This window comes from Pristiophorus japonicus, chromosome 1, assembly GCF_044704955.1.
Source record: "Pristiophorus japonicus isolate sPriJap1 chromosome 1, sPriJap1.hap1, whole genome shotgun sequence".
Taxonomy (NCBI): Eukaryota; Metazoa; Chordata; class Chondrichthyes; family Pristiophoridae; genus Pristiophorus; species Pristiophorus japonicus.
Genome location: NC_091977.1, coordinates 521,743,845 through 521,757,801, shown reverse-complemented (window position 1 = coordinate 521,757,801; position 13,957 = coordinate 521,743,845). Strand labels below are relative to the sequence as shown.

At 45.7% G+C, this 13,957-nt stretch overlaps 1 protein-coding gene across 2 annotated transcripts in view; it reads left to right on the top strand.

The window, feature by feature from the left end:
* LOC139277611 (centrosomal protein of 290 kDa-like) overlaps positions 1-13,957 on the top strand; it is a 55,138-nt gene that overhangs the window by 29,106 nt on the left and 12,075 nt on the right. Inside the window, exons 1-4 of one of the 2 annotated variants that reach the window (XM_070896305.1) lie at positions 957-1,096; positions 4,647-4,786; positions 6,565-6,648; positions 8,693-8,786. In XM_070896305.1, the coding sequence (XP_070752406.1) occupies positions 1,064-1,096; positions 4,647-4,786; positions 6,565-6,648; positions 8,693-8,786 (351 nt within the window). In that variant the 5' untranslated portion in view covers positions 957-1,063. Of the gene's footprint in view, positions 1-956; positions 1,097-4,646; positions 4,787-6,564; positions 6,649-8,692; positions 8,787-13,957 lie in introns of those variants that run through there. The other variant, XM_070896316.1, reaches the window with a different exon arrangement.

Here is a 13,957-nt window from a genome sequence, read left to right as displayed (position 1 = left end):
TAAATCGATTAAACCCCAAGTACGAATTTTTTTATAACAAAACTATAAATGCTACTTTGGGAAGCATATTATGCCATGTGTTTTTCCCCAGTTAGGGATGGATACTGTTAATAGGATTGACATCTAAGATAGCTCTCTATATTTTCGTGTGAAAATCTGATTTCTGATAATGGCACTTGTGCTAACTATATGAATTTGCTGGTCCACAGGTGAGAGTTAAACCATTATTGTTGTTTAGACTGAGCAAAGTCTATGTAAGCTGCAGTGCGCTCCTCCCACCGACAGGTGGTGCTCACTCCCCACCACCGGGCGCTGCAGATTGTTCCTCCCACCGACAGGTGGTGCTCACTCCCCACCACCGGGCGTTGCAGGTTGTTCCTCCCACCGACAGGTGGTGCTCACTGCCCACTCCCGGGCGCTGCAGGTTGTTCCTCCCACCGACAGTGGTGCTCACTCCCCACTCCCGGGTGCTGCAGGTTGTTCCTCTCACCGACAGGTGGTGCTCACTCCCCACTCCCGAGCGCTGCCGATTGTTCCTCCCACCGACAGGTGGTGCTCACTCCCCATTCCCGGGAGCTGCAGGTTGTTCCTCCCACCGAGAGGTGGTGCTCACTCCCCACTCCCGGGCGTTGCAGGTTGTTCCTCCCACCGACAGGTGGTGCTCACTGCCCACTCCCGAGCGCTGCAGGTTGTTCCTCCCACCGACAGGTGGTGCTCACATCCCACACCCGGGCGCTGCAGGTTGATCCTCCCACCGACAGGTGGTGCTCACTCCCCACTCCCGAGCGCTGCAGGTTGTTCCTCCCACCGACAGGTGGTGCTCACTCCCCCCCCCCCAGGCGCTGCAGGTTGATCCTCCCACCGACAGGTGGTGCTCACTCCCCACGCCCGGGGCGCTGCAGGTTGTTCCTCCCACCGACAGGTGGTGCTCACATCCCACACCCGGGCGCTGCAGGTTGTTCCTCTCAGGCGGCGAGGCCCAAAGTCTGGGTCCCTAGCAACGGGAGCCGGGCAGCGGGTGGCCTGAGGCCTGGCTTCACTCCCGGTCCGTGCGGCGGCTCTGATGGACATGCCGCCCATACACAGGTGCCTGCAGGTGAGTGAAGCGGGGGTGAGGGCGGCTCCATCTGGACCGCAGTTATACTGCCGAACGTGTCACTTGACAATTCCCCTGAGATCACCTGCTGTAGAGTAAGTAAAGACTTTCTCTGTAAGAGTCACAATATCAATCGTATGGACACCTGTCAATATGTTAAAAAGGAAAGACTTTTCCCCACATTACAACAGTAATGCAAGTCTTTTATATATATATATAGTGCCTTTCACGACCACTGGACATCCCAAGGCGCTTTACAGCCAATGCAGTACTTTTTTGGAATGTAGTCACTGTTGTAATGTGGGAAACGCAGCAGCCAATTTGCGCACAGCAAGCTCCGACAGGCAGCAGTCTGAGGGATAAATATAGTCCAGAACACCGGGGATAACACCCCAGCACTTCTTTGAAATAGTGCCATAGGATCGTTTACGTCCACCTGACAGAGAACAGACCAGGCCTCGGTTTAACGTCTCATCCAAAAGATGGCAACTCCGACAGTGCGGCACTCCCTGTTCCCCATTATTGGATCAAAGCGTCTGAGAGTTTATATTGGTGCAGTGTCACTGTTCATCACATAAATCAGGATGCTCCATTATGCAAGGGTGTTAAGAGCCCTTGCGAAGGTTGAGGGTTCAAGTCCCACTCCAGAGACTTGAGCACAAAAATCTCGGCTGACACTCGAGTGGTGCACTGTTGGATAAGACATTAAACCCAAGTCCGCCTGTTCTCAGATTATTTAGTCATTAAGGTGTTTGGGAACCTGCTGTGTGCAAATTGGCTTCCGTGTTTTCCACATTACAACAGTGACAACACTACAAATGTACTTCATTGACTGTAAAGCGCTTTGGGATGTTCTGAGGTTGTGGAATGCCCTATATAAATGTAAGTCTTTCTTTATAGATGGAGTTAAGATGCAGGTATGCCATGATGTAATTGAATGGTGCAATAGGCTCGTGGGGCTGTTCTAATGTTCCCGTCATGAGGGAAAGGGACAGATCGGCATGCAGCATGGAGGGAAGGAATTTAAGGAAGAGACTGAAGCATATAAGAACTTAAGAAATAGGAGCAGGAGTAGGCCATTTGGCCCCTCGAGCCTGCTCCGACATTTAATAAAGATCATGGCTGATCTGATCTTGGGCTCAGTTCCACTTCCCTGCCTGCTCCCCATAACCCTTGACTCCCTTATCGTTCAAAAATCTATCTACACCTTAAATATATTCAATAACACAGCCTCCACAGCTCTTTGGGGCAGAGAATTTCACAGATTTACAACCCTCTGAGGGAAGAAATTCCTCCTCATCTCAATTCGAAATGGGCGACCCCTTATTCTGAAACTATGCCCCTAGTTCCAGATTCCCCCACAAGTAGAAATATCCTCTCTGCATCTATCTTGTCGAGCCCCCTCAGTATCTTATGTTTCAATAAGATCACCTCTCATTCTTCTAAACTTCAGTGAGTAGAGGCCCAAACTGCTCAACCTTTCTTCATAAGTCAACCCCTTCATCTCAGGAATCAACCTAATGAACCTTCTCTGAACTGCCTCCTATGCAAGTATATCCTTTCTTAAATAAGGAAATCAAAACTGTACGCAGTACTCTAGGTGTGATCTCACCAATACCCTGTACAGTTGTAGCAGGACTTCTCTGCTTTTTTCCCCAATTGGCCTGGGTTTTTATCTGTTTATTTGCCCCTCCCAGGGGATTGCATGGCTCCGGGTGGGGTGGAGTGTAAAATGTTGGGGTATCGCAGTTGTGTGGGGCGGACTGGTTGGGCCAGATGCTCTTTACCTGTCCGCTATTGTTCATTGTTCATAAGTTTATATGTAACCTTCAGGGCTGCTGACCGAGGACCGTGTGGCTCTTTGTCGGCCGGCACGGACACGATGGGCCGAAATGGCCTCCTTCTGCGCTATAAATTTCTATGTTTTTTCTATGTTCTATACTCCATCCCCCTTGCAATAAAGGCCAACAGTCCATATGCCTTCCTGATTACTTGCTGTACCAGCATGCTAACTTTTCGTTTTTCATACACAAGGACTCCATTGTCTCTCTGCACTGTAGCATTTTGTAATCTCTCCATTTAAATAATAATTTGCTTTTTTATTTTTCCTGCCAAAGTGGATAACATCACACATTCCCACATTATATTCCATCTGCCAAATGTTTACCCACTCCCTTTGCAGATTCTTTGTGGCCTCCTCGCAACTTGCTTTCCCATCCATCTTTATATCATCAGCAAACTTGGCTACATTAAACTCGGTCCCTTTATCCAAGTGATTAATATAGACTGTAAATAGTTGATGCCCCAGCACTGATCCCTGCGGCACCCCACTAGTTACCGTTTGCCAACCGGTAAATGACCCATTTATCTGGACACTCTGTTTTCTGTTAGTTATCTATGCGAATATATTACCCCCAACCCTGTGAACTCTTACCTTGGGCAGTAACCTTCCATGTGGCACCTTATCGAATGCCTTCTAGAAATTCAAATACACCACATCCATTGATTCCCCCTTATCCACCCTGCTCGTTACATCCTCAAAGAACTCCAGCAAATTTGTTAAACATGATTTTCTTTTCATAAAACCATGCTGACTCTGCTTGATTGTATTATGATTTTCCAAATGTCCTGTTACTGCTTCCCTAATAATGGACTCCAGCATTTTCCCAACGACAGATGTTAGGCTAACTGGTCTATAGTTTCCTGCAAATGGCAGGACTGTCGTATGAGGAAAGATTGGATCGACTCGGCCTGTATTCACTAAAGTTTAGAAGAATGAGAGTGGATCTCATTGAAACGTATAAATTCTGACTAGGTTGGATAGACTGGATGCGGGGAGGATGTTTCCCCTGGCTGGGAAGTCTAGAACAAGGGGTCACAGTCTCAGGATACGGGGTAGGAAATTTAGGACTGAGATGAGGAGAAATGTTTTCACTCAGAGGGTGGTGAACCTGTGGAATTCTCTACCACAGAAGGCTGTGGAGGCCAAACTGAATATATTTAAGAAGGAGATAGATAGATTTCTAGACACAAAAGACATCAAGGGGTATGGGGAGAAAGCGGGAATATGGTGTTGAAATAGAGGATCAGCCATGATCTTATTGAATGGTGGTGCAGGCTCGAAGGGCCGAATTTCTATGTAATGGTGACCCCCCCCCAGGATATTGATGGTGAGGGAGGGAGTGAATGAACATTAAGTAATGCCTGTGGAAGATGATCTTATTGATTCATGATGGTGAATTGCAAACCTTAGACGGGTGGGAAAGTTGGCATCCAAGTGTCACTTCCACACATTTTCAATGGGCTGGCTCAAGGTGTCATTGATGGAGGCCTAGGAGTAGGCTTGTTTGCTTTCTCAGTCATAGGCAGCACATGGAGATCAGGGTTAGTGGGAAGGGAAAAAATCGAGGGTTTCATACCACCCAAACTACAGATTCCTTTGCCCGATGGAAGAGGGGAATGTTCAGAAGGTGTCAATGGAGGTAAGCTTTAGCAGCGTACCTATTCCCTTTGTGAATGGCTCTAACCCCCACTCCGTGTGCTTCTGCAGCTTTGTGCTGAAAATGAGCACGTGCAGAGAAAGTTGAGGAAAGTTCGGCAGAAGAATGAACGATTGGAGAGTGAGCTATCAGAAATCCAGGGAAAACTGCAACAGCAACAGCTGATGAGGGACTTTGTAACGACGAGAGAGTAAGAGCCCTAAAGGCATCCAAGAAAAACTTGCTTTTTCTGTACCTGTGTAAACACACTGTAGGAATTCTTGACCATTGCAGTTAAATTGTTGGTGTTACACTACCATATAAGGTGACTCGCACATAATACCGCCACCCCCCCCCCCAAAAAAAAATTGGTGACTGTTGTGTAAGACGAGGCCCATGAGGTTATAAAACCTCTATCCACCCAAATTCTTCTGTACAATGTTGGCTGGATCCACGAATGTGCTTTCCTTCTGTTCTTTCTCATAAGAGCATAAGAAATAGGAGCAGGACTGGGCCATACGGCCCCTCGAGCCCGCTCCGCCATTTAATAAGATCATGGCTGATCTGATCATGGACTCAGCTCCACTTCCCTGCTCGCTCTCCATAACGCCTTATCCCTTTATCTTTAAGAAACTGTCTTAAATTTATTCAATGTCCCAGCTTCCACAGCTCTCTGAGGCAGTGAATTCCACGGATTAACAGCCCTCTGAGAGAAGAAATTTCTACTCATCTCTGTTTTAAATGGGCGGCCCCTTATTCTAAGATCATGCCCTCTAGTTCTAGTCTCCCCCATCAGTGGAAATATCCTCTCTGCATCCACCTTGTCAAGCCCCCTCATAATCTTATACGCTTTGATAAGATCACCTCTCATTCTTCTGAATTCCAATGAGTAGAGGCCCAACCTACTCAACCTTTCCTCATAAGTCAACGCCTTCATCCCCGGAATCAACCGAGTGAACCTTCTTTGAACTGCCTCCAAAGCAAGTATATCCTTTCATAAATATGGAAACCGAAACTGCACGCAGTATTCCAGGTGTGGCCTTATATAGCTGTAGCAAAAACTTCCCTGCTTTTATACTCCATCCCCTTTGCAATAAAGGCCAAGATACCATTGGCTTTCCTGATCACTTGCTATACCTGCATACTATCCTTTTGTGTTTCATGCACAAGTACCTCCAGGTCCCGCTGTACTGCAGCACTTTGCAATCTTTCTCCATTTAAATAATAACTTGATCTTTGATTTTTTTTCTGCCAAAGTGCATGACCTCACACTGTCCAACATTATACTCCATCTGCCAAATTTTTTCCCACTCACTGAGCCTGTCTATGTCCTTTTGCAGATTTTTTTGTGAGCTCCTTACACATTACTTTTCCTCCCATCTTTGTATCGTCAGCAAACTTGGCTACTTGGCTCATTGCAACTAGCACATTGGTATTCTTGATTGGTTTAAATGACTTTTAGTTGACTTCATAGTAAATCTCTCAACTGAAGGTTTAAATAATTAAATAATCTTACATCGCAACAGTGACTACATGCCAAAAAGTACTTCATTGGCTGTAAAGCACTTTGGGATGTCCGGTGGTCATGAAAGGTGCTAATTAAATGCAGGTGCTTTTTTTTCTATACTTTTCATGTCAGGAAGTAGTGCCGTTACTGCATCTGCTTTTCAAAATGTTTTAATCCTTCTGTAAAGTTTAATCGTAAATCACTAAGTGCCCTGGAGTGACAAGGGACATATTATGAACCTTGAACTCCTGCCTGCTACAATGCCAAACAGAAACCAGGAATTTACACCGACAAGAGGATATTGGGGGACCTGTCACCCCAGGCTGCTCTTGTGCATGAGTTACCATCTCCTCACAAATTGTTCATGGAAGAAGCCTGGGTACAGGCTAGTTCTAATAGTTGTTGGGAGATATTTGGGGTGATGTAGAAGACAGCAAAAGATGAATACTAAATTTCACAATTTTTTAAAATGTTTTATCAAGTGCTCAAATACAGACAGAACCTCAACCATGGAACAGAGCAGGTCTCAAAGAGGGCACTGCTTCAAAGGCAGACGAAAAGAGCAAGTAAGTATTTAATTATTGTTTTCAAAAATAATAGTGTATTGAGCAGAATGAAAAAGTAACAAAACTTTGTCTTAGATTAGAGCAAGCGGAATGAAAGAAGTGATCCAAAGGAAGTCAGAAATAGTTTTCTCTTTAAAGGAGTTGGAACGACCAATGACCTGCTTTTGGTGGTGTTGGTTGAGGGGCAAATATTGGTCAGGGCAACAGGTGAGCTATCTGCTCTTGATTGAATTGTGCCATGGGACCTTTAGGATGCATCCAAACTCCTGAAGCATACATGTGCGTAGCCTAGTGGTTTTGATTTATTTTTATTCATTCCTGGTATGTGGGCGTTGCTGGCAAGGCCAGCATTTATTGCCCATCCCTAATTGCCCTTTAGAAGATGGTGGTGAGACACCACCTTGAATCACTGCAGTCCTTGTGGTGAAGATCAGTGCTGCTATGGAGGGAGTGCCAGGATTTTGACCCAGCAAGGATGAAGGAACGGCGATATAATTCTAAGTCAGGATGGTGTGTGACTTGGAGGGGAACGTGGAGGTGGTGGTGTTCCCATGCGCCTGCTGCCCTTGTCCTTCTAGGTGGTAGAGGCCGCGGGTTGAGGAGGTGAAGCCTTGGCGAGTTGCTGCAGTGCATCTTGTAGATGGTACACACTGCAGCCACGGTATGTTGGTGATGGAGGGAGTGAATGTTGAAGGTGGTGGATGGGCTGTCAATCAAGCGGGCTGCTTTGCCCAGGATGGTGTCGAGCTTCTTGATGTTGTTGGAGCTGTACTCATCCAGGCAAGTGGAGAGTATTCCATCACACTCCTGACTTGTGCCTTGTAGATAGTGGAAAGGCTTTGGGGAGTCAGAAGGTGAGACACTCGCAGCAGAATACCCAGCCTCTGACCTGCTCGTGTTACCACAGTATTTATGTGGCTGGTCCAGTTAAGATTCTGGTCAGTGATGACCCCCAGGATGTTGATGGTGGGGGATTCAGCGATGGTAATGCTGTTGAATGTCAGGGGGCAGTGGTTAGACTCTCGCTTGTTGGAGATAGTCATTGCCTGGCACTTGTGTGGCGCGAATGTTACTTGCTACTTATCAGCCCAAGTCTGAATGTCGTCCAGGTCTTGCTGCATGCAGGCATGGACTGCTCCGTTATCTGAGGAGTGGTGAATGGCACTGAACACTGCAGTCATCAGTGAACATCCCCACTTCTGACCTTGTGATGGAGGGAAGGTCATTGATGAAACAGCTGAAGATGGGCCTAGGATACTGCCCTGAGGAACTCTTGCAGACATGTCCTGGGGCTGTGATGATTGACCTCCCAACTACCACAACCATCTTCCCTTGTGCTAGGTCTGACTCCAGCCAGTGGAGAGTTTTCTCCCTGATTCCCATTGACTTCAGTTTTACGAAGGATCCTTGATGTCAAGGGCAGTCACTCTCACCTCAGCTCAGGAATTTTGGTGACTAGCAGCCCATAGAGTTCAAATCCCACTATGACCTGTTGTGGTCAATTAAATCTGGCAGTTTGTTGGTCAGCACCAGAAAAACCCAATTTGTTCACCAATGTCCTGCCACACTTACCCATGTGTGATGTATATGGTTGACTCTTTATGCCCTGAGGGTAACAAAGTGTTATCATTTCAGAAATGGTGATCCTGTTATAGAAATTTACAGCACAGAAGGAGGCCATTCAGTCCATCGTGTCTGTGCTATCCAGCCTAATTCCACTTTCCAGATCTTGGTCAGCACTTCAAGTGCATAGCCAAGTACTTTTTAAATGCGATGAAGGTTTCTGTCTCTACCACCCTTTCAGGCAGTGAGTTTAAGACCCCCCCCCCCACCCTCTGGGTGAAAAACGTTCTCCTCACCTCCCCTCTAATCTTTCTACCAATTACTTTAAATCTGTGACCCCTGATTGTTGACCTCTCTGCTAAGGGAAATAGGTCCGTCCTATCCACTCTATCTAGGCTCCTCATAATTTCATGCCCCTCAATTAAGTCTCCCCTCAGCCTCCTCTGTTCTGGAACTAGACATAGTGTCTTTGTTTTCCTAGTCGGCTGCTACAGATGTACAACGCACTGCAGAAACGTTACGAAAAAGAAATTAAAACCAACAGGGAGCAGAGCGAAACCATCTCGAAACTCACTGTAAGTTCTGCATTTTTGTGTCACAACTGCATCTCAACTCACTCTTTGTCATAGGCGGTCCCTCGAACGAGGATGACTTGCTTCCACAAGAGTTTACAGATGTTTCAATGAAGGGCCCGATGTTCCAGCCCTGAACTCCAATTGAAGGGTGGAAGATGCCTGTGCGTGAATTGTTTTTAACGTGTGGTGACCGTTGCACATCAGCCACCACATGGGCTCGACAAAGCTAGGCCTTTATCCAGTGGTGAAGGTTAACCAGGACGACTGGAGACCTGCTCTGCTGCTACGGACCTAGTGAATACAGTGAATGTGTATACATGACATATCGTTGGCTTGGGATGAGCATAACATCTACAATTGAGTAACCCAGTGGGGTTCACAGTCGATACGGAATTTGATCTAAAACAGGACTGCGTACTTATTTATGATGGCTTTTTTTTTGCTTGTGGATAAAATATTGGTCTGTTCAAGGAAACTATTTTCCTAATGTGAAACACCCTGGAATTAAAGGTGCTATATAAATGCAAGTTGGTTTTCACCTTTTATGGATGTCAGCATTTCCAGCCGCAGTTCATACAGGGACTGAAATGTCAGCTGTTTTTTGGACTGCTGAACTCATTCCATAATCATAGGGAAGATAGAAACAGGAGTAGGCCATTCAGCACCTCGAGCGTTATGTCATAAGCAGTATTAGCACTTCTTAACAATTTTATGGTCTGCACTTTGCACAGGATCCACTGTATTTTCAGAGACTACTTTGCCATTAAGTGTTGATAATGTATTTTGATTCAAACTTCTTTGTTAACTTAAGGTACTTTGCTGATAATTCAAATTAGTGACAGCCATGGATTATGGTTCCAAGTCCCACTCCAGAGACTTGAGCACAAAAATCTAGGCTGACACTGCAGTGCAGTACTGAGGGAGTGCTGCACTGTCGGAGGTGCTGTCTTTCGGATGAGACATTAAACCGAGGCCCAGTTTGTGCTCTCAGATGGACGTAAAAGACCCCATAGCACTATTTTGAATCAGAGCAGCGGAGTTATCCCAGTGTCCTGACCAATATTTATCCCTCAATCTACATCATTTAAAATCAGATTATCTGGTCATTATCATATTGCTGTTTGTGGGAGCTTGCTGTGCGCAGATTGGCTGCCACGTTTCCCACATTACAACAGTGACTACACTCCAAAAGTACTTCATTGGCTGTAAGGCACTTTGGGATGTCCGGTGGTGGTGGTGGAAGGCACTATATAAATGCAAGTCTTTTTTCAAATTCTATTGAAATTACCTATCCGTTCCCCTTTATCATACTGCATTTAGTGAAAATTGGCCTAAGCCTCGATTCTGGGCTGGCATTACCTCTCACTATCCTCAGTGTTGCTGTATTAATGCTTATCTGTGAGTTTCTGCACTTTCTAACTTAGTCTTTTTGCTCTGCTGCCAACTGGGCTACTTTAAGATTTTCGAAGCCCTCTCAGACATTTTTGAACACTGCTGTTTACTACTATCAGCTTTACTTAAAATCGAAACTGTTTGAATAACCTTTGGATTGTAAATGATATTCTAACCCATCCTTTGCTCCAGTCACTTATCTGTTCGGGTTTCATTACTTGGTTCAGGTTCAACATCACAAACCTCTCCTGCGACTGAGCTCTCGCTCAACAACACCTTGCATTTGTATAGCGCCTTTGACGTAGTAACACGTCACAAGCCATTACACAGGAGCGTTAGCAAACAAAATGTTACATGAGCAACATAAAGAAAGGAAGGAAGACTTGCATTCATATAGCGCCTTGCACGGTCTCAGGACAACCCAAAGCACTTTACAGCCAATGAAGTATTTTTTCAAAGTGCAGGCACTGCTGTAATGTAGGAAACGCGGCAGCCAATTTGCGCACAGCAAGATCCCACAAACAGCAATGAGATAATAACCAGATAATCTGTTTTTTAGTGATGTTAATTGAGGGTTAAATATTGGCCTGCTCTTCTTCAAAATAGTGCCTTGGGATGTTTTACGTCCATCTGACAGAGCAGACGGGGCCTCGGTTTAACGTTTCATCCAAAAGACGGCACCTCCAGGAGTGCAGCACTCCCTCAGCACTGCACTGGAGTGTCAGCCTTGATTTTTATGCTCAAGTCTCAGGGAGTGGGACTTGAACCTACAGCCAGTGAGTTACTAAGACAGGTTGGTCAAAGTGATAGATTTTAAGGAACATCTTAAAAGAGGAGTGAGGTCTAGGGGCAGAAAGGTTTAGGGAGGGAATTCCAGAGCTTGGGGCCTAGGCTGCTGAAGGCATGGCCACCAATGGTGGAGCGATTAAAATCGGGGCTGTACAAGAGGCCAGAATTGGAGGAGCGCAGAGATCTCGGAACCCGGAGTGTGCTTTATTTTATATCTAGATGAATGTAGTGAGCCCAGTGGTCAAACAGAGGACATTTGTTATTGAACTCTGACCATCGTGTGGTTTCCTGTTCAGAAAGGAAGAAGAATAAACACTATTATTAGATTGTGGCCCAGAAGATACAGGTTATTGAACATTAACCAGATAAGTGAATTGTATCAAATATAAACAGTAGATTTACAGCAAATACATTTACTGTTCCTTCACGGAATATGGAAAATAAAAGCCTTTCACCTTTCAGACTAAGCTGTACCAGAAGCTTAGTCTCTGACTAAACTTATATGGCCATTTATAGTGGACTGCACCACAGTGTCTCTGGCCTAGTCATCATCATCATCATAGGCGGTCCCACGAACGAGGATGACTTGCTTTCACGAGAGTTCACAGATGTTTCAATGAAGGATCGATGTTCCAGTCCTGAACTCCAGTTCAGGAGATGGAAGATGCCTGTGCTTGGATTTTTTTAACGTGTGGTGACCATTGCACATCAGCCACCACACAGGCTTGACAGAACTAGGCCTTTATCCAGTGGAAAGAGTTGAACCAGGATGACTGGACACCTGCTCTGCTGCACGGACCTTGTGCGCACACATGTCGCAGTGTGGGCTGGTCCTTGCTGCCCCTGGGCCCTCGGCTCTTCTGGGCCCCGTACCCTCATTCTCCGCACCTCCGCCCACACTGTTCCAGGGCCCGGCGCTCCAGCTCCATTTATAGCCCCGACCTGCGGTGGTGTTCCCACACAGGTCTACCCACGAGGACCCGGTTGGAAACAGACACTTACATCGCTTACTTTGTTCCTGCACCAAGATATGGATGTGATGTATAGGTTAAGTGTGTGTGCTCTTTGAAAATTTAAACTCTCTTAATGGTTTCTTTGGGAAATTGAAGATTACATGTGCTGATGATCTGTATCAAAGTGAACTAATGTAGCCAGAGGTTAAGGGTTTTTAAATCTAAAGTTTCATGTCGAAGAATTTTATGGAACAGTTCAGCCAATAAACTAAGATTAGATGTTGGCTTGAAATTGAACATAAGAACATAAGAATTAGGAACAGGAGTCGGCCATCTAGCCCCTCGAGCCTGCTCTGCCATTCAACAAGATCATGGCTGATCTGGCCGTGAACTCAGCTCCACTTACCCGCCCGCTCCCCATAACCCTTAATTCCCTTATTGGTTAAAAATCTATCCATCTGTGACTTGAATACATTCAATGAGCTAGCCTCAACTGCTTCCTTGGGCAGAGAATTCCACAGATTCACAACCCTCTGGGAGAAGAAATTCCTTCTCAACTCAGTTTTAAATTGGCTCCCCCGTATTTTGAGGCTGTGCCCCCTAGTTCTAGTCTCCCCGACCAGTGGAAACAACCTCTCTGCCTCTATCTTGTCTATCCCTTTTATTATTTTAAATGTTTCTATAAGATCACCCCTCATCCTTCTGAACTCCAACGAGTAAAGACCCAGTTTACTCAATCTATCATCATAAGGTAACCCCCTCATCTCCGGAATCAGCCTAATGAATCGTCTCTGTACCCCCTCCAAAGCCAGTATATCCTTCCTTAAGTAAGGTGACCAAAACTGCACGCAGTACTCCAGGTGCGGCCTTACCAATACAGTTGCAGCAGGACCTTCCTGCTTTTGTACTCCATCCCTCTTGCAATGAAGGCCAACATTCCTTTCGCCTTCCTGATTACCTGCTGCACCTGCAAACTAACTTTTTGGGATTCATGCACAAGGACCCCCAGGTCCCTCTGCACCTCAGCATGTTGTAATTTCTCCCCATTCAAATAATATTCCCTTTTACTGTTTTTTTTTCCCCAAGGTGGATGACCTCACACTTTCCGACATTGTATTCCATCTGCCAAACCTTAGCCCATTCGCTTAACCTATCCAAATCTCTTTGCAGCCTCTCTGTGTTCTCTACACAACCCGCTTTCCCACTAATCTTTGTGTCATCTGCAAATTTTGTTACACTACACTCTGTCCCCTCTTCCAGGTCATCTATGTTTATTATAAACAGTTGTGGTCCCAGCACCGAACCCTGTGGCACACCACTAACCACCGATTTCCAACCCGAAAAGGACCCATTTATCCCGACTTTCTGTTCGCCAGCCAATTCTCTATCCATGCTAATACATTTCCTCTGACTCCGCGTACCTCTATCTTCTGCAGTAACCTTTTGTGTGGCACCTTATCGAATGCCTTTTGGAAACCTAAATACACCACATCCATCGGTACACCTCTATCCACCATGCTCGTTATATCCTCAAAGAATTCCAGTAAATTAGTTAAACATGATTTCCCCTTCATGAATCCATGCTGCGTCTGCTTGATTGCACTATTCCTATCTAGATGTCCTGCTATTTCTTCCTTAATGATAGTTTCAAGCATTTTTCCCACTACAGATGTTAAACTAGCCAGCCTATAGTTACCTGCCTTTTGTCTGCCCCCTTTCTTAAACAGAGGCGTTACATTAGCTGCTTTCCAATCCGCTGGTACCTCCCCAGAGTCCAGAGAATTTTGGTAGATTATAACGAATGCACCTGCTATAACTTCCGCCATCTCTTTTAATACCCTGGGATGCATTTCATCAGGACCAGGGGACTTGTCTACCTTGAGTCCCATTAGCCTGTCCAGCACTATCCCCCTAGTGATAGTGATTGTCTCAAGGTTTTTATGTCTTCCACTGTGAAGACCGAAGCAAAATAATTGTTTAAGGTCTCAGCCATTTCCACATTTCCCATTATTAAATCCCCCTTCTCATCTTCTAAGG